Source organism: Prionailurus bengalensis, chromosome E3 (assembly GCF_016509475.1).
Source record: "Prionailurus bengalensis isolate Pbe53 chromosome E3, Fcat_Pben_1.1_paternal_pri, whole genome shotgun sequence".
NCBI classification, from domain to species: domain Eukaryota; kingdom Metazoa; phylum Chordata; class Mammalia; order Carnivora; family Felidae; genus Prionailurus; species Prionailurus bengalensis.
The window spans coordinates 22,043,800-22,069,214 of NC_057357.1; the positions used below are offsets into that span (position 1 = coordinate 22,043,800).

The 25,415-nt window shown below is 47.3% G+C and overlaps 1 protein-coding gene across 4 annotated transcripts in view; it reads left to right on the forward strand.

Moving 5' to 3' along the window:
• ARHGAP17 (Rho GTPase activating protein 17) overlaps positions 1 to 25,415 on the forward strand; it is a 90,050-nt gene that overhangs the window by 37,790 nt on the left and 26,845 nt on the right. For 2 of the 4 annotated variants that reach the window (XM_043560264.1, XM_043560260.1), the window contains exons 3-12: positions 1,058 to 1,159; positions 7,236 to 7,309; positions 9,181 to 9,292; positions 9,551 to 9,627; positions 12,730 to 12,841; positions 16,978 to 17,046; positions 17,215 to 17,296; positions 21,163 to 21,290; positions 22,895 to 23,006; positions 24,035 to 24,116. In XM_043560264.1, coding sequence (XP_043416199.1) covers positions 1,058 to 1,159; positions 7,236 to 7,309; positions 9,181 to 9,292; positions 9,551 to 9,627; positions 12,730 to 12,841; positions 16,978 to 17,046; positions 17,215 to 17,296; positions 21,163 to 21,290; positions 22,895 to 23,006; positions 24,035 to 24,116 — 950 coding nt within the window. Of the gene's footprint in view, positions 1 to 1,057; positions 1,164 to 7,235; positions 7,310 to 9,180; positions 9,293 to 9,550; positions 9,628 to 12,729; positions 12,842 to 16,977; positions 17,047 to 17,214; positions 17,297 to 21,162; positions 21,291 to 22,894; positions 23,007 to 24,034; positions 24,117 to 25,415 lie in introns of those variants that run through there. The other 2 variants (XM_043560261.1, XM_043560262.1) reach the window with 2 other exon arrangements.

Consider the following 25,415-nt stretch of genomic DNA (forward strand, 5'->3'; position numbering starts at 1 on the left):
GGGGGGGCGGAGCGCGGTGCGGACCTTCAGGAGAGAAGCATAGAACCATGTCATTGGGTAAAATGTTGTGGGGTAAAAATGCATTCTGCTTTGAATTTGTTGATTTTCCTTTAAAATAGAAAGCATCCCTGAGGGCCTGCACTCATTCTTAATGAGTCATCAGAATACACATTTTTGGCATTCCTTCCTGTGAAAAGCAGCTCTCTTTGCCATAAACAGCCATATCCCAGCAATAATATTTTGGGAAACTAAATCTTGATGCGTGGGTCCCTAAGTCAGTGTTTCTTGCAGTCCATTGTGCTTTAGGGGTTTAGTTAAAACCAAAGCAAAAACAAAGACAAAAACCCATCCTAACCCCAATAAAGAATAATTTTGAAAACAACTGACTTTGAATGGAAACTGTGGAGCCTTGATTTGGACTCTTCTGTCTGATGTCCCGTGTGTGGAAGGCTCTGCCACTATCCACAGGGGATGGCTTCAGACAGTCCCGTGGTTTTTCCACTTGGCTGTGGGTCTGGGCCTGAGGTGTTCATCTGCGGTTCTGCAGGCTGGCGCCGGGCCTTTGCAGGGAGCGCATAGCCCGACTGCCGCCACCCTTCCTGATAGGAGTTGTGGCCGTGACCGCGCCCCCTCCCTGCACACACACTTAGCCTTTAGGAGATCTAAACCCCTCGGTGTAGGAGAGGTCGGCGGTTCTGAACCAGGGGCCGTTTCGCCCACTGGGAGGATATTCATCAGTGTGTGGAGACACTTCTGGTTGTCACAACTCGGAATGGGGTGCACCTGGCATCTAGTGGGTAGAGGCCAGAGAGATGAGGCTAAACGTACCATATGCACAGAGCAGCCCCCCTCGCCCCCCGACACACACACCCAGAATTATCTGGCCTCAAATGTCAGTAGAAAGAAACCCTGCTCCGGGGGAATGGAGACCATGGGCATCTACACCAAGAGCTAAAAAGGTAGACCCCCGCATGCTGCTTCTACCTACATGCCAATGCCACGTAGGAAGAGATGTGTTCTGAAGCCTTGCTGATGGCTCGTTTGTCTCATTTGTCAGATCGAGCGGCGCCTGGACACGGTTCGGTCAATATGCCACCACTCCCACAAGCGCCTGGCAGCATGCTTCCAGGGCCACGGCCCCGACGTGGAGAAGAGATACGTGAGTATCGGATGTGACATGGGGCCACGGCTGTTGGGTCTTTCTTGTGTCTCCGTGAGGCTCTTCACCCTTCGCTCGCTTGGTTTTTCCCAAGCAGCGTCAGCACATTTGCCTGCAGATTTGTACCTGCCGTTTACTCTCCCGACACCTGCCAGACCAGAACATTTTTTTGTGCTTCAGACGTGGCTGTGCTGAAGGCACTGCTCACACTGCATTTTCCCCAGGTGCTTTTAAAGACTCGATAAGCCATTTGTCATTGATAAGAGAATAGAGATGTCTGTTAGGAATGCTTTGATGGCAAAAAGCTGAAAGCCTGTCTTAAATGGACTTAGAAAATGATGCAATTTATTGGTCTTCTAACTGAAAAGTCCAGAAGCTGGGATAGACTTGAGGAGAGGCCTGGGCTAGCAGGTCAGTGGTGTAAGCAAAATGTCACTCTTTTTCCTTCTGCCCCCTCTGCCTTCCTCAGTGTCTGCTTTGCCCCTAAATGGGCACCTCCCATGGCTGTGGGTTGGCTACCAGCAGCTTCCACTGGCTACTTGCTTCCTTGTGCATGTCCAGCAGAAGTAGAAAGCACGCTTTCCAGCGGGTTTCTTTTTTTAATTTTTTTTTTTTCAACGTTTATTTATTTTTGGGACAGAGAGAGACAGAGCATGAATGGGGGAGGGGCAGAGAGAGAGGGAGATACAGAATCGGAAACAGGCTCCAGGCTCTGAGCCATCAGTCCAGAGCCCGACGCGGGGCTCGAACTCACGGACCGCGAGATTGTGACCTGGCTGAAGTCGGACGCTTAACCGACTGCGCCACCCAGGCGCCCCTCCAGCGGGTTTCTTTAAGGGAGTGAGAGAACTTCTTTTTCCAAGTCCTTGGCAGGTAGAAATGGCCTTCCATTGCATTGGTCTGTATTGAGTCATATTCCCCATTCCTGAACATTCCCATTCCACCCTGGCTACCTTGGGTAGGGGTGAGGTTGGGAGGAGGCGGGATGTGCTGGTTGGCTTAAGCTAATCAGGGCCTGCCCTTAGAGCGTGGGCTGTGGAGCTGCCTCTGTAGCTCACAGGCTTTATTTAGACTGGGGTGGACCCGAATGAGAAGTCAGGACACTGTCCTAAGAGGGAGGGGGATGGCCTCGAGGAGAACCGCCGAACATCTGCTCCAGGGGATACATTTGTCTGAAGCATCCGGGTCCTCTTGTGCCACCAGCAGAGCACAGCCACTTTCCGTCGCCAGGCAGCTCCATCCTTGGGTTTACAGGTTCCTAGTTTACGAGCATATGCTAGCCCTCGGAAGCCCATACAGCATTACGGTGGTAGCCGCAGTGGCATACAGGGAAGCTATGATTTGCCGTGGTGTGTTGTGGGACACCCGATGTCGCAAGAGGAAGAACTGGTATGCGGGTGACCTGTGTCACCCTTCTCTCAGATTTCCTACACACATCTGAGAAGGACGTCCCAACGCCAGGATATTCCTCTCTCGTGCAATACTTGGTTTGCTGCAGTAACAGGTATCAGAGGGCGGACGTTTGCACACACCTACGACTCCAGGAATGCTTGCTGCACGTCCTGTCTGGCAGAACCGGACCCAAGCCACCGGTCCTGTCCCCACGGCTCCTTCTTGTTCTCTCGCTGTGGCTTCTGTTCTGCCTCCCCTTTCAACATTGTTTCCTAAGGCTCTGTCCTCCTCCTCGTTGCTCCCGTCACATTCCTTGGGCCACCTCTTCTGTCCTCGTGGCTTCTGACTGGTGTGTTGATGCCAGGGACGTCTCAAGCATTTCAACCAAGCAAAACACTTCCTTCCCTAGATGTCTGTTTTGGCACGCGTCACCAGTTCTTCATTGTGCGTGGACTCTTGAGTTCCACCCACCCTGTTGTGCAAGCTAGAAACTGTCGGCTTACCTTATGTTCCCTTTTATTGTATCCTCACCCTCCCATGGCTGCTTGATTAGCAAGGCCTGTGATTCTCTGTGACTGTCTTTGGAATTCCTCACCCCCGCCTCATCTCTGCCACCTTTGCCTTAAAGCAAAACCTGATCCCTTTCACAAAGGCGATGATCGCAAAACCTGGATGGTGCAGTCACCTCCTGAGCTTTGTTTCCTGCCTTTGATTTCCTTCTCGTCCAGCCTGGCTCCAGCCTGATCACCAGAATTGTTTTTCTGAAATACAGATAGATACATCCTCCTGCCGAAAAAACATCGTAGCTTAGCGGTTCTCAACAGGGGCCAGGATTACACTCCTGGGGATACTTGGAAATACATAGAGACATTTTGTGTTGCCATAGGGACCGGGGGACACTACTGGCATGTAGAGGGTGGGGACCGAGATGCTGAACATTCTGCAGTGCCTAGGGGCATAGTTCCACACCAGAAGTGGCCCCTAACACCAGTGGTGCCTCTTTTGAGGGGCGCTGGCTGGCTCCCATTGCCAGGATTGAAAGTCTGAGCTCTTCATTAGCACGAGGAACCTTTCATAATCCCATCCTGTTTCCTTTCCCCTTATCCAGTCCCATTGTCTCCCACTTCCGCCTGCCATACGTCTCTGTCCTTCACATTGTTGTGTCCTGTCCATTCCTTTGACTGCCTTTTAAGCAGGTGTTTATCAAACACCTACTGTGTACAAGTGCTGGAGATAATAAAATGAACAAGATGTGGCCTCCGCCTTAAAGGTGCTCACGGCCTGGCAGGGGGAGATACACACAGATGCATAATCCTAAAATGACATGCCGAACAAAGTGTGCACAGGGTATTACAGGAAGACTGAGAATAGGCATCTCAGGAGGAGAGACGTAGTCAGGGGAGGCTTCCCAGAGGAGGTGGTAGCCCAGCCATAAGCGAGGGCAGTGAGTGGCAAGTGACCGGCATATTCTAGGCAGCAGGATGCAAAGGTCATTTCTAAAACCTGATGCCTTGGGCTTCCTTTTCCAACCTCGAACAAAAAGTGCCAAAGACAGGCCTCTGAGGCTGTCTACACTGTGCATGTGGGAGAGAGTAGACACCATGGAAACGATAGAAGATGGGTGACCACGGCGGTCAATATTGTGGAAGAAATGACAGCAGTCTCTAGCACTCTAGAATACACAGGAGGAGCCTCCCAAAGGTCCCACGAGAGACCCCCCACGCATGTGAGGAGGCAAGAATCGTGTAGGATCTGGAGCAGCTGCCTTTTGGGCAGTGGGCATGCATTTCGTAAATTATGGCTTTAGATCTTTTTAAATGAATCCCTGGTGATTAAAAAAAAAAAAAAGCTGTTCATGCCTAGGAAGTGCTTAGCCATGTTTGTGGAGGAGTATGTTGTTGGTGGATAGCATCCTCATCGAAGAGCATGGGGTTAAATAAGCGGGATGTCCTTATTTATGTACATCAAGATGCAGGACTGTTGTGGCTTGGGGTCAGGGCATGGAAACCACAAGGCTGTTCATAGCCGGGAACTTGAATGATTTTGTCAAAGTAGACTCTGCTCTTTATGATTTTGGTTCCGAGCTCCAGAGTTGCACAAAGTGTATTTCTCCAGATTATTGGACTTATCCTAGATTTAATTTCCCTTATAAAGGCAGCATGACTAACATGTATGAATTATCCTCATTATGACAAGGCACATTGCCCGTTTTCTCCTATCTTCCTGATCTGAAAGTACAGAAGCTGGCAATGTCCCCTTGTGGGGCAGGGGATGCCAGATATTTACTTACGTGAAAATAACTTGGGAGGATGAGAGGTGGGTAAATAGAATTGTTATTTATTTTTATTTTTTATTTTAAAGTTTATTTTCGAGATTGAGAGAGAGAGAGAGAGCGAGAGCATGAGTCGGGGAGGGGCAGAGAGAGAGAGGGAGACACAGAATCTGAAGCAGGCTCCAGGCTCCGAGCTATCAGCACAGAGCCCGACGCGGGGCTCAAACTCATGAACTGTGAGAACATGACCTGAGCTGAAGTCGGACACTTAAACGACTGAGCCACCCAGGTGCCCCAGTTGTTGTTTATTTTTTTTTTAAATTTTTTTTAAACGTTTTATTTATTTTTGAGGCAGGGAGAGATAGAGCATGAACAGGGGAGGGTCAGAGAGAGGGAGACACAGAATCTGAAACAGGCTCCAGGCTCTGAGCTGTCAGCACAGAGCCTGACGCGGGGCTTGAACTCACGGACCGCGAGATCATGACCTGAGCCAAAATCGGCCGCTTAACCGACTGAGCCACCCAGGTGCCCCTGTTGTTTATTTTTAAATTTCAATATACTGTTTTAAGTAGGCTGCATATTTACATGGTCAAAATCCAGAAGATACAGAAGAACATAAAGTGAGATCTCTCACCACCCTGTCCCCAGGCACCCTGCTGCCCTCTCCAGAGTGACCAGCATTAGTAGCTTCTTGTATAGCTTTCAAGAGATATTCTCTACAATACAAGCAAATACGGTGTAAGTGTATCACATGGAGCCCTTTAAAGCAGGAAAGGCAGGTGATATGCTAGAGGTCAAGGCACAACAATGCCACAGCAAGGTGGACCCTGTGTCTTTGACATAACAGCCCTTTCTACTGGGGAGGCAAAATCATGGGGAGCATTGCCACATTGGATGCATTTTGAAAAAATGTTTATTCGTTTTTGAGAAGGGGAAGGGAGGTGCAGAGATGGAGGGGGAACAAAGGATCCAAAGCAGGCTCTGTGCGGAGAGCAGAGACCAATACAGGGATCGAACTCATGAACCGTAGGATCGTGACCTGAGCCAAAGTTGGACGCTTAACCGACTGAGCCACCAGGCGCCCTGAATGCATGTTTTTGTTTGCACGTTATGTGCTATAACCAACCCACTTGTACTTGACAGGCCCTTTCTACCCTTATGAGATGAGCCATCAAGCAGTGGTGGAAAGAAACTGAACTGGGGCTCAGGCCCATGGCACAAAGGTCTGGCTCTGCTGCCCCTCACTGAGGTGCCCAGCCAGCCCACCTGACCACCCTGGGCTTCAGGTCTCTTGACTGTACAATTAGAACATAAATCAGATGATCCTTATGGTCATTTCCAGCTGCAAAACAAATCTCTGATAGGAAAATCGCTTTGTGATTAAATACCTTAAAAAATTTTCAGGGGTGCCTGGGTGGCTCAGTCGGTTGAGCGTCCGACTTCGGCTCAGGTCATGATCTCACAGTCTGTGAGTTCGAGCCCCACATCAGGCTCTGTGCTGATGGCTCAGAGCCTGGATCCTGCTTCCGATTCTGTGTCTCCCTCTCTCTCTGCCCCTTCCCTGCTCATGCTCCATCTCTCTCTGTCTCAAAAATAAAAATAAAAACATTAAGAAAAAAAAATTTTTCAGATATTTAGCCAGACGTTTTTAGATATTAACTAGAACTGGGCCCTTATGATTACAGCTAGGTTAAGAGCCTGTTTAAGAATGAGTATTCTAGGGGCGCCTGGGTGGCGCAGTCGGTTGAGCGTCCGACTTCAGCCAGGTCACGATCTCGCGGTCCGGGAGTTCGAGCCCCGCGTCAGGCTCTGGGCTGATGGCTCAGAGCCTGGAGCCTGTTTCCGATTCTGTGTCTCCCTCTCTCTCTGCCCCTCCCCCGTTCATGCTCTGTCTCTCTCTGTCCCAAAAATAAATAAACGTTGAAAAAAAAAAAAAAAAGAATGAGTATTCTAGCAAAAGTTCTTGAAATTGAGCATTTTCTTGCATTTATGTGTTATGATAATCAGAGAGTAAGATCTGTGTCTTATGTTCCCAGGGCTTCAGACACAGTATGTACTTGATTAGTTAATAAAAACAGTTAACAGCTACCCCAACAATATACTAGCAGCCAACACCTACTAAGTACGTAGCACATGCTAGGTACTTGACGTTGAAGATCTCCTTAGATGGGCAGACAGCCCTAGGACACCCTTGCTGTTATCATGCCTTGGTATCATCCAGGTGTGAGGACGTGGACATAGAGGTTAAGTCACACAGTGCACATGTTTGAGACTGGATCCTGAACCCAGACAGTCTACCTCTTACCTGTGCAGTGTGCCTTGAGGACAAATCACCAAATGATGATCTGCGGCTGGTCATTGAGAACGGGTATCAGTAATAATGAAAACAACACATTGTCTTCTGCCTTCCAGAAAAAACTCCCTCTGACCGCTCTTGCTCAGAACATGCAAGAAGCATCGACTCAGCTGGAAGACTCCCTGCTGGGGTAAGAGTGGGCTGCTTTCAGAGAGCGAGCCCTCTAGCCTGTGCGTCAGCAAGAGCGGGTGGGCGGGTGCTGTGCACGGTAGGCATCTGCGTGACAGAGGGGCCGTGAGCGTGACGGTGTGGCTCATGCTCCAGGAGGAGAATGGCGCAGTCTCCATGGGAAGAAGTGGGGTCTGGGCCCCCGGGATGGCAGGCAGTATTCCCTTTAGCAGGAGCAACGCTGGCTTCCGATGATTGAAAGGGCCACTAGCGAAAGTGATTGATAGGGTCATTCTTTATTTCCCTGAGCCTCGGTATAAACATGTCCCTTCCCTGAGCAGTCCCGTCCAGTCCTTAAGAGCCACCTCCTTTGAGGGTGGCCACCGTAATATCAATGGTGGTTGTCTCAAAATCTTGTGTTTTCTGAATTATTTGGATTTTTTTTTTTTTGGCAGTAGGCCTGTGTTCTATAAATAATTTTAAAAAATCTAATCATGAAGTTGTTTTTACTATAAGAGGGAAGGTTAACCCTTCCTTTCACCTGCTTCTACATGAGGCTGGGGGCCTTTGAGCCAATCTGCTGTCTCTGCTATACCGCTCACTGTGCTTCCCAGCTGCCCTGGGCTTTGGACTCCACAGCCCCCTTTCCAGGGGCCTGTTATACTCCATGCCCTACAACGCTACCTGTGTTCTTTTTTTATTTTGCAGTTTATTTATTTTTTTTAATGGGGGGAGGGGCAGAGAGAGAGAGTGAGGAAATCCCAAGCGTGTTCCACACTATCAGCGTAGAGCCCGACACAGGGCTCGAACTCAGGAACCGTGCAGTCATGACCTGAGCCAAAACCAAGAGTCAGATGCTTAACTGACTGAGCCACCCAGGCACCCCGTAACTTTGTCCTTTCCAGGATGATAGTTTCCCCCCACTCTTCACCCTTCCTCTGTCCTGTCCATGCTCCCATATTTGGGAATGATGGTCCTGGGAAGAGGGTGGCTGGTGTGTGCATGCTGGCACTCCTGGTCCTCCCGGCTGATGGAGGGAGCCCTTGCTCTGCACTAGCACTGCTCTACGTGTCCATGTACTCACTCGTTCAGTCCTCAAGACAACCTACATTCTACCTCCCATTGAAGAAATTGACAAACAGAGAGGGTGAGTCAGTTGTCCAAGACCCCACGGCTAGTGAATAGCAAAGCCCGTATTCAAACCCAGGCAGCGTGGTATCGGAGATCGTGTTCTTAATGACAGCACCATGGCCACCTCATGCCAGCGCCACACACGTTGGTCATTTTAAAAGGACCCCGTGGGGATCTCAAGGGGCAGGGCGAGGAGGAGAAGGGTAGGAGGAGAGAGGGAAGGACAGAGTCAGAGCAGCCGTTTCATTCGCACGCATCCTCGGTGTGACATCAACTGCGTGCTCACAGGAAAACAAAAGCAGACATGGTTTTCATGCAACATGTCCCTTGAGCTTAGCCCACCATCCCCAGTAGAAAACCAGCACTTGGCATTAACTCCGGAGCAAACCCTGCGTCGGCTGGCCTCACTGACAGACATAAAACAGCACATAAGGAACTTTACATAAGGTTCTAAAGAATTCCAGGGTTATTTGGAGAACGTTTGGTCTTCCCCTGAAGCTAATCCTAGACTCATCACCTCACTGTTCACACACATCCCACACACGTACTCACAAAGTGTATCTGAGAGTGCCTTTTCCATGTTAGAGCACAAACCCGTGGGCTTGCATTTTAGGCGATGCCCCAGACTTACCACGTTTTTAAGGTTCTACCGTGTAGCACCCTAAGGTGTCCCCATCGTGTAGAGAGCTGGCCGAGTATGGTAATCGGGCACCTGGTTTAACGAGCGGGTGCTTGTTGTGGGGGTATCTTGTGTTTTTAAAGGAAGATTCTGGAGACGTGTGGCAATGCTGAGAACCAGCTGGCTCTAGAACTTTCTCAGCACGAGGTCTTTGTTGAGGGAGAGATTGTGGATCCTCTCTGCAGCATCGCAGAGGTGAGTGCTTCTGCCAGGCCGCATAGAAGAGCCAAGACCGGTGTGGGCTGCGTGGTGAATGGTTCGCTTGGGTCTGCAAGTTTCACGACAATCGGTGACTTTGACATATGCTTCCTTTTGGAAATGAGGGGAATCAGTTGAGGGTACAAAATCCTATGCCTCAGGGGGAAAAATGTAAATAAATACTGCCTTTTCAGATGTTAAGGTAAAAACCCCAAAGCTTATCGCATTCGGTCTGTGGTATGTTCTTCTTTCTAGTTGGAGATTCCCAACATCCAAAAACAGAGGAAGCAGCTCGCTAAATTGGTGTTAGACTGGGATTCGGTCAGAGCCAGGTAAGGTACGGACGAGAGGAAGACCACTCAGTGGACAGCATGCAGGTTTCCAGATTCACGCACTTGACCCACAGACCAAGTCGCACCCACTTACACCTGCCTCGAGGGCCCATTCTCCCAAGTGTGGCAGTGGGAATGATGTTAGAACATCCTGTTCTAGGATAGTGGAGTGTAGGAATAAATAGATCTGTGATCTTAGCAGTTCCTGAGGGTCCTGCCACGTCCAAACCCTGTGTGGTTATGATACTTTCATGATCGAATACTGTGCCCAAAGGGAGAAAACTCCCCGTAAAAGTAAGTAACCATCCCAGGGGGCTGCCGACTTGTGGCCTGCTGCCAGATGACTGTCTGTGGTGCTTCGTGGCAGGACTCCAGCCCAGCTCTGTCCTTGAGGGCATGTGTATCCGTGACTTATGCGGCTTTCTCCGTGGATGAGAATAGGGAATATCTATGGAGGCAGCTGCCGCCTGCCCCGACCTTTCTCATGCTTTACCACAAGAGTTGGCAAACATTCCATAAAGGGCCGGATAGTAAATATTTTCAGCTTTGCAACCCAGATGGTCCCTTTTGCAACTTTTCAACTCTGCTATTGTAGTGTAAAAACAACCCCGGACCATAAGTAAATGAAAGCCTGACCGTGTTCCAATAAAACTTTATTTAAATAAAAAAAAAAAGGTGGCTTTGTTGATCGACCCCTGTTTTGTTAGCTCTCACTTTTTCTTCTTTTAATTTTTTTTAAATTACTGCAGTGTAACTGACACATGATGTATTAATTTTAGGTGCACAACTTTGATTCGACAATTCTGTACGTTACTCAGTGCTCATCACGATAAGTGTGGTCACCATCTGTCACCATGCAGTGTCCTTACAATATTATTGACTATATTCCCTTTGCTGTACTTTTCATCTCCGTGACTTGTTTATTTGGTAACTTAATTCTCACTGCAGTCCTGTGAAGCAGAGATGACCATTTCTCTCTGGCAAATGGATGGAGATATAACTGTCATTTACTAAGCTTCTACCTGTCAGATGCTTTTTTTTTAGACAGATTTAGAACATCTGTAGCAATGCAACATGCAGCATTTCCTCGTTCCTGAGATGCCGGTGACTATCCGTGCACCACTGACTAGATATCTCCTTGGGGGAGGGGTGAAGAAACACCACTCCATTAAATGTACGGGTCACTCGTTAAGACATGTCGTGATGTAGGACATACTGAGATGATAGAGGGTGCGTCTAAGAATTAACACATGGTAAAAATAATTGCCACCACTTACCGGACACTTGCCGCGTGCCAGGTATGGAGCGACGGACATGACGTGTCACCTCCTCTGATTCCTCCACCAGTTGCTGTTCATTCGCTCATTCATGTTTTTGACAGATCTCGATCGGGTGCGTCCTGTGTGCCCGACTCCGTGCCGGGGACTAAATTCAGAGGCCCCCTCAGTGAGGACTGGAGAGGGAACAGGGGTTCTGTTCTCTCGGGAAGAGACTCCTTTTCTAGATGAGAGAGGAACCTGCACAGATTCTCTACATGGCTTGCTTCACGCTTTGTCATGTGTACATCTGTAAGGAGAATCCCCGAGCCAGGACCAGGAGTGGGGCCACCCTGAGGTAGACTTTTGCTCAGGATAAGGAAGAATGTTCCAATGGTTCGTTAAACAAGGCCGTGAATGCTCCCTCCCTGGAGCCGGTTGAGCGACATTACAGGTGCTTGTGCCCCAGGAATTTTACGTCTACAATACAGGTATCCCGGAGGGGATTTCAACACTGATTCTTGATCTGCGTTCAGGATCTTGTTCACTTTTAACCAATCAAAGCAGGTATCAGAGAAACACACAGTTGAATATTTCACCTTTACTTCTTCCTGTGGCTTTTTCCTGGGGGAAAATGATAGTACCTAATGACTAATTACTACCTAATTCCTAAGGAGGAATCCCTAATGGGGCAGATATCATATGCACACACGTGCACATGCATATCGATTTGTTCTCGATTCCTTATGACGGTTCTGCAAAGTGTTTGTTATCTTAGCTTTACAGATGAGATTACTGAGGCACAGAGAGGTTAAGTCATTGCCCAAGGTCACACAGCTAGTGTGGGAGAGCCAGGCTTCAAACCTGAGCTTGTCAGCCTCCCAGGTCCGTGCTCTGGCCACTCCATGGCATCGCCAGTCTTGCTTAGGCAGACTTGCCGAAGGCCGGCTTTGGAGGAGAGCCTCATCAGGAACTGGGAAGAAGGTAGAGCCTACTGTTTTTGGGGCAGTGCAGCAGCTGGGAAGCTTGAGCAGTTGCTCGCACGGGTTTTCATGCTGCATCTCTGTAATATCCATGTTTACATTTAAATTGCTTCCACAATAGCAGACATAATTCATATTCGAACAGAAGGTCAAAGCACACCTGAAAACCAAATAGAAATTGTTTTAGATTATTACCCCTCCCCACCCATGCACTCCCCTACTCTTGCTGTGGTACAGTTCTTTCCTTTTTTTTCTCAGTCCTTTTGACTTGATTGTAAATTTTCCACATTATGCTTTAGACTTTCTGTAAACTTCATCTTTAGAATATTAATTCTTAACAGATGTTTTTAGTTCTACATGTGTTTTCCTAGCTATGGATTGTTAGCTGCATGACCAAAGCTCGGTCTTTACTTGCTGGAGGTAATCACAGAGGAGGATGGCAGCAGGAAGCGTCCCAGGGGTCCAGGAGCAGGACCGACTCCCAGGGGCACAGGAACATTCCAGATCAAAGCAGGAAGCACAGGAGTGTTTCATGGCAAAGGTGCCATGATCAGACACTACAGGAAAGGGGGTTCATGGCATGGTTTCCAGCAGTGGGGCGTGTATGAGACAGGATTATACTCAGAGCAGACAGCTACTCCCAGCACTGCAAGAGTCCCATCACAGTGGGGATGTAATGTCTCTTTTTGCTTGCTTCCATTCCTAGAGGATAAACTCAAGAGGAGCTGGCATCCTGGGTACTCATACCGATCCCAGGTAGAATCGGCTTTGGGGAAAGAGTCTGTTTCCCTCAGGGCCTTGATTCCGCAAGGTTGAGTATGTGCAGCCAGCTCTCAGATGCTGATCGCCCCCATGTTTTACAGGTGGAACCAAGCTCACAAATCTTCAGGAACCAACTTCCAGGGGCTTCCATCAAAAATAGATACCCTAAAGGAAGAGATGGATGAAGCTGGAAATAAAGTAGAGCAGTGCAAGGTACAAGACTTCCCTGATACATACGCACTTGCATCAGTCTGCTTTTTACAAATGATGGATGAAAGGCCAAATATTGCAGATTATTTAGTGTTTGGCACAAATACTCTGAGTGATATGAAAAATGCGTTCTAGTTTCTTCTGCCTTCTTTCTTTATTTTCCAAGACTGTATTACTTTATACTAAGAATAGCATAGCCTTTAAAAAAAATTTAAGTAGGGGGCGCCTGGGTGGTTCAGTCATTAAGGGTCCGACTTCGGCTCAGGTCATGATCTCGCGGTGCATGGGTTCAAGCCCCACGTTGGGCACTGTGCTAATAGCTCAGAGCCTGGAGCCTGCTTCCAATTCTGTGTCTCCTTCTTTCTCTGCCCCTGCCCTGCTTGCTCTCTGTCTCTCTCTGTCTCTCTGTCTCTCTCTCTCTCTCTCTCAAAAATAAACAAACATTTAAAAAATTTTTTTTTAATTTTTTAAATGACAGAAATGTCTGAGCTTATTTAAAATAAGGAATAGATGGGGAAAAAAAGAAAACCATAGCAAACCATATAAAGTTACAGCTGTTACAACAATGTACATAGGGGTGCCTGGCTGGTTCAGTTGGTGGAGTGTGCAACTCTTGATCTCAGGGTTGTGAGTTCAAGCCCCATGTTGGGTGTAGAGATTACTTAAACAAATCTTTAACAAAAATGCACAATAGGCACAAAAATAGATCTGTGGAATAGCATAGTTTTTCTAGAATCAATGCTATTACTTTATTTAAAAATTTTTTTTTGTTTATTTTTGAGAGAGAGAGAGACAGAATGCAGAGGGCAGAGAGAGAGGAAGACACAGAATCCGAATCAGGCTCTAGGCTCTGAGCTGTCAGCACAGAGCCTGACATGGGGCTGGCACTTGTGAACTTCAAGATCGTGACCTGAGCCAAAGTCGGACGGACGCTCAACCGACTGAGCCATCCAGGCGCCCCTCAATGCTATTACTTTAAACAGTGGAATATACAGTAAAGAGGTCATCATATATCCATAGAGAAGGGAAGAATTATTTTTTAAATGTTGCTGGGACAATTGGTTTGTAATTTGGGAGAAATACTATTTTTTTATGTCATTAAATAAATTACAGATTAGATGGTTAAGTGATCTCATTCTCTGTACATCTATCTGTGAAGATAGATCTTTATTCTAAATGTTATTTGAGGTGTTAAAGAAACAGGTCTTTGGTGAGTCTTAGGGTCATTGACCTAAGCTTTTCTTCCTCTTACTATTCAGCATTTTTCCAAAACTGGTCTCTATTCTATTAGATAGTGTTGGGACTGTTATATTTTAGTTTGTATAAGTCACGCTATAATTCATTCTTCAAGATAATGAATTTTAGGATCAATTAACTGCAGTAAAATGAGTTGTTTAAAACTGAACTCACAAAGTCATGCCATAGCCTTTGCATTTGAAAAGATGACCTTCAGATAAATGCTTCTGATAAAATGGTCTCATAGTGGCTTATTCCTGTGCAGAAGAGTTACAGAGGTCTTGGGAGTCTGGACTGGTGCATTATGGGCTGATGTGTCTTCTCTCGACTTCCACCCCAGAGCTTCTCAATTCAGATGGTGAAAACTTGTGAAAATATCTTCTGTCTCTGTTTGCTAACTTCTGGGTAATTTCCCAACATCTAAGTTCTGTTTCACTGATTTTCTCTTCAGCTAAGTCTCATCTGCTGTATAATTAATCAACATTGAGTTTGGAATTTCATTTACTGCATTTTTCCATTCAAATTTCTTCACGTCAGCCTTTTTTGATACTATGATATTGTTCTCTAGTGCCTGTTTTTTTTTTTAATGTCTTTAACCATTTTATGTATACTTACTGTAAGAATCTTTGGTAATTCTGTTTCCTCAGTGAGAGTGGTGGGAGTTTACTTCATGGTGGATTGTTTCTTCCTGTGTTTTGCAATTTTGTATTGTGAGTTCATTTTAAGAGAGACTTTATCTGTGGGACTCTTAAGGATTGGGAGTGACTTTCCCTAGAGTATTACCAGTTCAAGGCCATTTTTAATTAACTTTAACTTTCTCAGTTTGAGGATTCCTGAACCACACGTATTATAAACATAGACTTCAGACCTTCATGAAATCAGGCTGTATTTGTAAAATCCAGGAAAATATTTTTACTTTCCCAATGCAAAACACATATACTCTATTCTTTCCATATGCTACTGAGCGAATATTTTCTGGTCCACCCTTCCGCTGAGGATATAGTTTCTCGGGGATCTTTGTGTGTGATGTGAGCATACTTGTCAGTTACAGTTCCTCACCTTGCCGGACCCAAGGCTTCATTTTCTGTCCTCTGACTCCACGTGACTGCCAGACTCCAACACCTTGGCCGTCAAGAGTGGCATAGACCCACCCAGGTCATCCCCAGCTTCCACTTGTCAGGCCTTTTCCTTTAAAAAAAAAATTAATGCTTCAAGTTTTTATTTAAATTCTAGTTAGTTAACATACAGTGTAATATTGGTTTCAGGAGTAGAATTTAGTGGTTCATCACTTACATACAATACCCAGTGCTCATGCCAACAAGTACCCTCCATAATGCCCATCACTCATTTAGTCTAACCCCTGCCCACCTCCCACCAGCAACGCTCAGTTTTTTCTCTGTCGTTAAGAGTCTCTGGGGCCCCTGGTTGGCTCAGTTGGCAGAGCATGTGACCCTTGATCTTGACGTCGTGAGTTCAAGCCCCATGTTGGACGTGGAGCTTACTTTAAAAAAAGTCGCTTTTATCGTTTACCTCCCTCTCTTATTCTTTCTCCTATGTTCATCTGTTTTGTTTCTTAAATTCCACTTATGAGTGAAAGGCCTTCTCTCTTCCTTTGTTTTCTTTCTCCTCTGCCCTGCCCTCTTTCTCTTTTCTTTCTCTCCCTTTCTTTTTTGGAGATGTGTGGTGGGTCTCCATGAATTTACTCCATTGCTTTCCCAGTTATTCTAAACGAATGTTTGTTGCTCCCAACTAGCATTTCTAAGTTTTTTCATAAATGAGAAGGGCCTTCATGTTAATTTGTGCACCTTGATGCTAAAAACAGAAGGCAGTACATTTTATAAATATATACATGTTTAATTCAAACACAATCTAATTCAAATATAATATAGGAAACATATATATATATATATATATATATGTACACACAATTGCCTAATCTATCACTTTTAAGCAAATTATTTAATTTTTATAAGCAATTCATCTACATTAGTTCAAGTATCAAAAGCGTAAAGCAATATACAGTAAGTCTTTCTTCCACCCTTGTCCTGCTTCTGCCGAATTTCCTCTGCTCCCAAAAGGTAACCTCGATTGCCAATTTCTTGTTTTTTTCTTCCGGAGATATTTTTATGCTAATGTGGCAGCAAAAATATAACATTTTTTTCTCTTCTATTTTTACACAGGTGGTAACATAGCATAACTAATGCTCTATGCTTGTTTTTTTTTTTAATGCTTATTTATTTATTTTGAGAGAGAGAGTGGGGCAGGGGCAGAGGGAGACAGAGAGAGAGAGAGAATCCCAAGCAGGCTCTGCACTGTCAGCACAGAGCCCAATGCAGGGCTCAATCTCATGAACCATGAGATCAGGACCTGAGCCAAAATCAAGAGTCTGGATGCTAAACCGACTGAACGACCCAGGCACCCCTATACTTCACTTCTTTTTTTTCTTTTTCTTTTTTTTTTTAACGATTATTTATTTATTTTGAGAGAGAGAACCAGCCAGCATGGGGAGAGGCAGAGAGAGAGGACAGAGAGAAAGGATCCCAACCAGGCTCCAAACTGTCAGCGCAGAGCCCGACTTGGGGCTCAATTTCACCAACTGTGAGATCATGACCTGAGCTGGAATTAAGAGTTGGACACTTAACAGATTGAGCCACCCAGGTGGCTGTATATACTTCACTTCTTAATAAGGAGTATTAACCGTGTATCTTGGAGATCTTCCCACATCATTCCCCTAATAAGCTTCCTTTTTTGTTGTTGCTGTTGTCCCAAGGTATGGTTATACCAGGCAATTGATGGACGTTTAATCTGTGGCTCTTTCCATGACGTTTTGCTCTAAGAGCTCATGGATATTAATTCTCAGATGCCATTTTCTTCAGTGACCTCTCTTCTCTTCCACTCACCAGGACCAGCTTGCAGCGGACATGTACAACTTTATGGCCAAAGAAGGGGAGTATGGCAAATTCTTCATTACGGTAAGCACCTGGCCTTGATAAAGTATGAAAACATTGTAAAAATGGAGTCATTTTAGTTTTTTTGTTTTGTTTTGCAAAAGATTTCATTTTTGGTTTTGCTCAGCCATTGTGTGTGTGTCCATCCGATGCTAACGTTGCTTTTGTTTTTGAATGTGGGTCTGTTCTCAGTTATTAGAAGCCCAAGCAGATTACCATAGAAAAGCATTAGCAGTCTTAGAAAAGGCCCTTCCCGAAATGCGAGCCCATCAAGGTAATGTAACCTGCGTGCTGGCTGATGCCTCCTTTTTGCCTCTGCCACTTGCGCTCTGTTCTTCTTCACCCTGACTCCTTTGCATGCATTTCCTTTGGATAACGCCTTTCTCCTCGGAGAGTACTGTTTCCTAGCATAATCTCATCTTTCCTCGCCGCATTCTCTAATTTCTTCCAAACCCAAATTAACATACTAATGGGACATGTGCAATTCTGACATGTTCAGTTGCTGGACCCTTTGGGGGAGTACCTGTATGTGTTTTCGTGTCTTCTCCTTTTCCGGGTCAGTTATTTGTTCCCTTGGGTTTAACTCTGACCCTGCGACTCCAAGAGCATACATTCTGGGGAAAATATTGGACTTTGAGAAAGGGATTTTTAGAAGCCAGTACTTGATAGCCCCTCATCAGGCACTCAGTTGGTGGGAATGAACCATGAGGCCATAGACAACTTCCTTCCCCCTCTTCCTTGCCTGCATACAAGGCTCTTGTTCTCAGCACTCACATTCTGCTCTCCATACTCAAGCTTTCAGCAGACTTTACCCACAAGTCATGAGTGGACTGAACTTCCTTCTGATGTTTAGTTTTAGCCCAACATTAGAGCTTTTGATTCTCATTTTCTCATTTGCCATCAGAGCATCTGCCAGCAGAGATCTGAAAACCTGGTTGAGGCAGAAGTTAGTCTGTCTTCTTTGGACCTATTGTACTGTTTGGTTGTGTAGACCCCGCATTTGGAGCCTAGGTTCCCCCTGCAGAACCTTTGGTCTCAAGCCAGGTGCTGAGCGCAGTGACTCTGTGATCGCGAAAGAGAGCAAGCGTGTGTGGGTGTGCACGCACACCGGCACCCTCAACAACGCCACTTCTCTAAATTTGAGGAGGCCCCGATCTGCATAGGCAGATCTTCACCCAGCTCGAGTGCACGCATCTGATGAGCTCTTCCTAGGGCAAGCTGCTCTTGCTTTCCTACGTGATCCGGTTTCCTCGTTTGTGGCTGACGAGGTCAAGTCCCCGTGCGAGGGAATGAAGCTGCTGGCGTACATCCAGCCTTGCAAGGGGCAGGCTCTTGCCGGGCAAGTTCTGAGCTCCAGGAGTGTGTATTTATGGGATACCTACCGTGTGCCTGGCCCCATGTAGGACAAGATGGTAACCGTCATCATCTTAGCCTTTGAATGAATTAAAATCTGGTTTGGAGCTGACGAACAAGCACAGCAAAAGGGAAGATAGGGTTTTGTGAGCAGGACTTTAAAAAAAAAAACCCAAAACAACCTCTTTTTTTTCCCAAGGCTCTTTTCCCTAGAGAAGTAGGTCAGCCAGTGACAGGGAACAGGAAAGTTCATTGTTAGGGCTGTGCTCTTCCCCCTCCTGCCCTCCTTGTCCCCAGAGCCCCTTCCTGGTGACAGTTCCCATCTCACCAGCGTCTTAGGCCTCACGGCCTCCTCAGTGCTGGTTCCCTCTGAGGGCCTGCTGTGCCCTGAAACGCCACACATCCCAGAAAGCAAGCCGATTCTTCCCCTCATGCCAGCTGTCCCTTCGTCCTCCGGCTCTCCCGAGTGCCGCCTTCCTCCAAACCATCCGGGCTTGAACTTGGAGCCACCTGTTGCCGGGGTCTGCCCTTTCTGCCTTCTGCTAGGCCTTCTCCTCCTCTCATGCCGTCCCCCCGGGCCTGTGTCACTTCACGCGTGAACTGTGGAATCAGATATCACTTCTGAGACTCAAGGTCCCTGGACCTTTCTCAGCTGGTCTTCCTTGGTCTGTTTCATTCATCTAAGCCCCCCTCCTTTGAGAAGCCTTCTCTGAAGCCAACAGCACACACCTTGTCTCCTGAGTCACTCTAGTGTCTGTGGTCTATGCCAGAAGTCGCAAACAGCCACATCTCATTAAAAAAAAAATGTTGCCATCATTGAAACACCAGACACCTTCATGTAGCAATCTGGTTTCTGGCTTCTCCTGGAAGTTGTGGGAGTCTGGCAACCCTGGATCTGTTTTCTTACATGGCAGCGTGGGTCGGGCGCCAGGCGCAGGACTGGTATGTCCCTGGCCCCTGTGGACAACTGTATTTGTGACCCTCATCTATACCATTTTTTGGCCGTGACTTAGCAAACATGCGTTGTCTTGTGAATGAGTGTTGTACGTTTACATGTGTGTCTTATATTTATTTGGGGGGGGGTGTTGTGAACTGTGGGTGCCGCTGTGGCAGCCAGCACTTGACTGGTCTGTTGTGTGAGAGGCCGGCATCCTCAGGGCGGTTTGGCTCAGGAGTCGTCTAGGTCACTGGTTCTCACGTCCACCCTCTGCCAACATTACACCGTGGTGGGGGGCAGGGCACACCATAGAGTGTTTACTAGAAAGTTCCAGCAGGTGTTTGGAGAACACCCAGCCCTTGCCGCCACGGAGTCAGGCATGTGGGGTGGCCGTGATGGCAGGTGCCATTTGCAGAACTCCCCTGGGGCACTCTGATGTATCTCCCAGGGGAGGGGTCATGTGGCCGTTTTCTGCCTGATTGAGAATCCTCGTTTTAGATGAAAGGGACAAAGTATGCGGGGGAAGGTCTGGCCTCTGAGAGGGCTGTCACGGAGAAGGGCCAGGCCCCTGGATGCTCTTGCTGCTAGGAATTATGCTGACCATGGCTGGGGCTGGGGCCGGGGCCAGGGCCAGAGATGAGGAGGGCGCCTGCCTCTCTTGCCCTCACCTCTCTTCAACCGGGACCCCACTCACTCTTCCCATCGATTCTAGCCTTGCACAAGCTCTCAGGCCCAGGGACCTGGGGATTCCATTCTTCTTCCTCCCACTATGTGCAGATCACACGATGGGGCCTGTCCCTGCTCTTTCGTGTAGTGGAGTCTAAGAGGACACACCAGGGTGATCATGTCTGCTTTGAACTCGTGGTTCGAACAGCAGAGCGGCTGAAGGATAATTGTCCATTGGTGGTGCGGAGGAGGACGGGAACCTTTCCCGTCACCAGAAGGAACTAAGTGTTCCTCAGCTGAGCATTTTTCTTGGGCCGGTTTCCCCTCTTCTGCGTCCGTGTGCTTCTTGGGCAGCGGTAGATATGCACAGGACCCGCAGGCGGGCCAGACCCAACCGAGTGCTCCTCATTCCAATGGGACACATCCATTCGCTAAACTCTTGTTTCTGTTTTGCTGCTTTATTGTATGTATTTCTGCTAAGCTGCCTCAAATCTCTTATGGAGTGGAGCAGAGTATCTGACCCCAAAATAATATAAATGATCGCTTTACTGCTGGCACAGGCTTCAGCCTCAGCTGCTTTGGGGCTGCGGATCCCGCGTTGTTCCCTACGCAGAATGTTTGGGACCTGTCTGGGGCTCCGGCATTCGGAAGCACTGCATGTCACGGAGACGTTGCATTTGCTACGAGTTCCCATCGGCCATCTTCCGGTCTTGTGTGATGATGCTTGGCTTGTGTTTAAAATCTTAAGAAGTTATTTCCTCTTGCACTGAGGGAGTCCCCTAGATGGAAGGCCAGTGCTGCTTTGCATGGCTGGAATCAGTTTCCTTCCAGTGAAATCAGGGTGCCTAGACGCATCCTCGGTGTAGGGCCAGGCAGCCCACCAGTCCCACCAGTCCCATGCAGGAGCACCCTCATGACTTCAGCTGGGCCGCTCTCACAGGGTGCCACAGAGGGTGTTCAGGGCTTCTGCTCCGCAAGTAACCTCCCAGCCCCATGCCTATTTTTGCTCTAGTAAATGGTAAACGGCAAAAGCAAACAGAACAGATGTTTCCCCTTTTCCCAAAGCGGCAACCACCAGTCCGCTTAAAAAAAAAGATCCCCTTTGGTAATTTGGTGGGGGGGAAAGACTCCCCATTGATGCCGTGAGGTTGTTGGGTGTCTCACTGGATGCTTTGCTGCTCTAGATAAGTGGGCAGAAAAGCCAGCCTTTGGGACTCCTTTGCAAGAGCACCTGAAGCGGAGTGGGCGTGAGATCGCACTGCCCATCGAGGCCTGTGTCATGCTGCTTCTGGAGACAGGCATGAAGGAAGAGGTAAGGGCGCCGAGCGGGCCTGCTTGCCACCGTCTGTACTGTGTAGACCCGTTGGTGGTTTTCCCCCATTTTGAGACCCTGCACATTAGACACTGTGAATAAAACCAAATTCATAGGAAAACAATACTTACCCTTCCCGCCTGCAGTACACTCTGACTTTCTTTTGTCCCCTTGATTGTTTCACGTTAGACTCTGGCTGTGATTTGTGGCATTGACTTTCATGATGCATTAAATGGACCAGAGCTTCCGTGAACTTTGTTCGTAGCGAGAATCTTACCCTCGTGTGGTACTGTGCAGTTTTGGTGGAGGTTTATTTCATGGGTATGGTAGAAAAACCCAGGAGCCGAGCAGGTCTTGTTACTTACTCCCTGTGTAGATAAGGAATTCGGCACACATCCCCATGGTGGGGGGATGAAAATCAAATGCCGAGTCTTTTTTTTTTTTTTTTTCCTTTTAAGAACCGTATTGAGGGGCGCCTGGGTGGCTCAGTCGGTTAAGCATCCGACTTCGGCTCAGGTCATGATCTCGCAGTCCGTGAGTTCAAGCCCCACATCAGGCTCTGTGCTGACAGCTCAGAGCCTGGAGCCTGTTTCAGATTCTGTGTCTCCCTCTCTCTCTGACCCTCCCCCGTTCATGCTGTCTCTCCCTGTCTCAAAAATAAATAAACGTAAAAAAAAAAAAAATTTAAAAAAAAAAGAACCGTATTGAAGTATAATGTAGATAGAAAAATGTATGTATCATAAGTGATGCATTGATAAATGTTAACAAACTGAGCCTACCTGTGTGATCAGCATCCAGATCAAGGAACACTCTAGAAGCCCTCTTGTGTTTGCTTCCAGGCACTGCCCCATCCCCCACTGACATGACCCCAACTTCTAGTAGCTGAGATCAGAGCTTCTCAGCCAGGGCTAAATTTTTTCCCCTTTTGGGAGCGATTTGGCGAAGTCTGGACACATTTTTGATTGTCACGATCTTGGAGGGGGGTTGCTCCTGGCCTCTAGTGGGCAGAGACCAGGGCTGCTGCTAATAAGCAGCCTGCAACGCACAGGACAGGACCATGATGAGGAATTACTGCTCCTGAAATGTCAGTACTGCTGAGACTGAGGAACCCTGCCTAGATTTATTTTGCTTAAAACCCGAATCTCATAACTCCTGGACCAGTGTCTTCACAGTCCTGCCTTTCTTGGGCGACCTTCACGTGTTTTTCTCCAAGTAACTTTTAGAGCAGTGAAAGTGACTAAGGGGCCTAGTCTAACAATTTCTCATGAGATATCCATCTCATAAGATGTTTTTTTAAACAAAAGAATCCTAAATTTAGAAAATCTGTAGCAATCAGCCTTGTGGAAGTATAAAATAGCACATTTAGATTTCTAATAGAGACAGGTATTTTAGCAGCGGGGCAGGGCACGAGCGCTCGCTGATCGGGAATGCGCTGCTCTCTGTCTGCGCTTGTCCTCGTCACCCTTCCTGGCAACCCTACAAGGCAGGCAGTGTTCCCGCCCTCGGAGAGGGGTCTGCAGGGCCGGGGCAGAAGGCTCTTCCATCGGATTTGTACTGCCGCCCCCAACTTGAACTTGACACTGATGGCTTTTTGTTGTCTTCAGGGCCTTTTCCGAATTGGAGCTGGGGCCTCCAAGTTAAAGAAACTGAAAGCTGCTTTAGACTGCTCCACTTCTCATCTGGATGAGTTCTACTCAGACCCCCACGCTGTAGCAGGTGAGCCGCAAGGAGTCGCCCTCAGGGTGGGTGGCAGGTCGCATCTCAGACAGAGCATCAGTCAAAAATCCAGTTCTGGGGGCGCCTGGGTGGCTCAGTCAGTTAAGCATCCGACTCTTGATCTCAGCTCAGGTCATGATCCCAGGGTCAGACGTTCAAGCCCTGCGTTGGGTTCTGTGCTGAGTGTGGAGCCTACTTAAAAAAATTTTTTTTTTCATTTTAGGTTTAAGTGACAGATAAAATTGAAATGGTCTCCCTATATAAGTTTAATTGGAAAAAACCGAAAGGACAAATAGAACAGTGTGCAACTCTTGATCTTAGGGTCATGGGTTCAAAGCCCACATGGGGTGTAGAGATTACTTAAATGAATAAAACTTTTTTAAAAAGCTGAGTGTACACATACACACACACACACACACACACACACAGTCTTTTCTGTTCTGGAGGGTTTATTTGTTTCTTTGTTTTCCTGATTATTACGTAAAAGGTAAAGGTGGTTTATAATCCAGATATTTGGAGACATGCTTGTATTTCCTTCCCTTTTTTTTTTAATGTTTATTTTTGAGTGAGAGAGCACAAGCAGGGGAGGGGCAGAGAGAGAGGGAGACAGAATCTGAAGCAGGCTCCAGGCTCTGAGCTGTCAGCACAGAGCCCGACAAGGGACTCGAACCCATGAACCGTAAGATCATGACCTGAGCTGAAGTCAGATGTTCAACTGACTGAGACCCCAAGTGCCCCTTTCCTTCCCTTCTTTCACCTTCAGACTCGAGATCTTCCTGGGGAAGTGATGTCTATTAGAAGGTGACTTTGAAGCTAATTTTATTTTCCATTGATCCCTCTCTATATTATGCAAGAGACAGAATTTGTTTTAGGAGCACCTGATTCTCTAGCCACTCCCGCTGGTTAGTGGCTTGTTCTAGATACTCTCGAAAGGTGGTAACTGAGATCATTTCAGCTTGTAAAGTAACACGTCCCAGATTCCCATGCTTACCCCTGGACATACTCAAAGTGAGTGTTAATAATTCCAGGTGCTTTAAAGTCCTATTTACGGGAATTACCTGAACCTTTGATGACCTTCAGTCTGTATGAAGAATGGACCCAAGTGGCAAGGTAAGTTTAAAGAACACGGAGTTTTATAAGTTAAAGGAATATTATGGAATATTATGTTCCCTTTGTGAATTATCTTACTCTTGGGGGATATAGAATAACATTAAAATAGCACATTCGTTATTTAGCGTGCTCTTAAGTTTAGGGTGAAAATATTGAGCGTGAGTATGATTATTAGTATAGGAAAGTCACCCCTAGTGCATTGGCTTCAATACGTGTGATGTATGTCGATGAAGACATATAGTGGAACCCGCGCTAATAAATCAGCTGATCCCAAGCCCCTTTTATATTGAAGACAGCCCTATAACGGGGACAGGTGTCATAGTGATCAGTGGCGATGTGCCTGGTGAACTGTGGACACTCAGCAGGGCAAGAATACAATGTTGATGGCACCAGTCATGACAGTTTACACTTGCTGAGCATTTACTGTGTCCTAAGTACCTACTAATCTTTGTACCCATTACCTTCTGTAATCCACAATCAATGACCTAAAGGGAAGATGCCATTATCCTTATTTTACAGACGTGGAAACTGAGGCTTGGGGAGGAACAGGGCCAAGGTAACAGCAAGTAATTGGCAGAGTGGGAATTTAGACCCAGACCTGTCGGACCCAAAGACTGTGCCTCTATCTTTGTCCCTTCCCCTCCACCCCCAGCTTCATTCTGTCCAGGAGCCGCTGGCAGCTTTGTCCAAAAAGTCCCAGGGGCTTCGATCTGGCCCACCAGCCTGCCTCCCTGTTAGCTTGTGCCTCACGGTTCTGACTCACCTCCTCCGGCAGGTCCCTAATTCCTCACCCCTAAGGGAAGAGGAACAAATCTCCCTTCCCCTCCACCCCTTCCCCTGTCTTTAGCCACTGTCACCCATTCCCAGCAGATGGGCCGCTGGGTCTGATGAGCTCGGTTGCAGCAGGAGGTGGGGCTGCCCCGTCGTTTTAACCGCATTTGCGCCAGAACCTTTGTGGCCACAGAATGCGAAACACGTCCTGGGTAGGTGATGAGGTTTTTAAAGTCAGAATAAGTTCTCAGTTGTGGTCATATCCTTGGAACCTGCGTGTGGCGCAACCTGTTGTAAGAGTCCATGTTTGTGGGGCTGAATAAATGGAACCCAACATCAGTGTCAGGTAGGGGAGCTTTCTGAGGTCTCTTTTCTTAGGTAGCCTCTACTCCTCCCGAACTTGATTCTTCTCTCAGTTCTGAGACTCTCAAACTCATCCCTGTGAGGAAATACACTTTTCAAAGAAGGTATCTGTTTATTGGTGTATTGATTCCATATACTTGAGAAATGTCAGCATGGGCCACCATC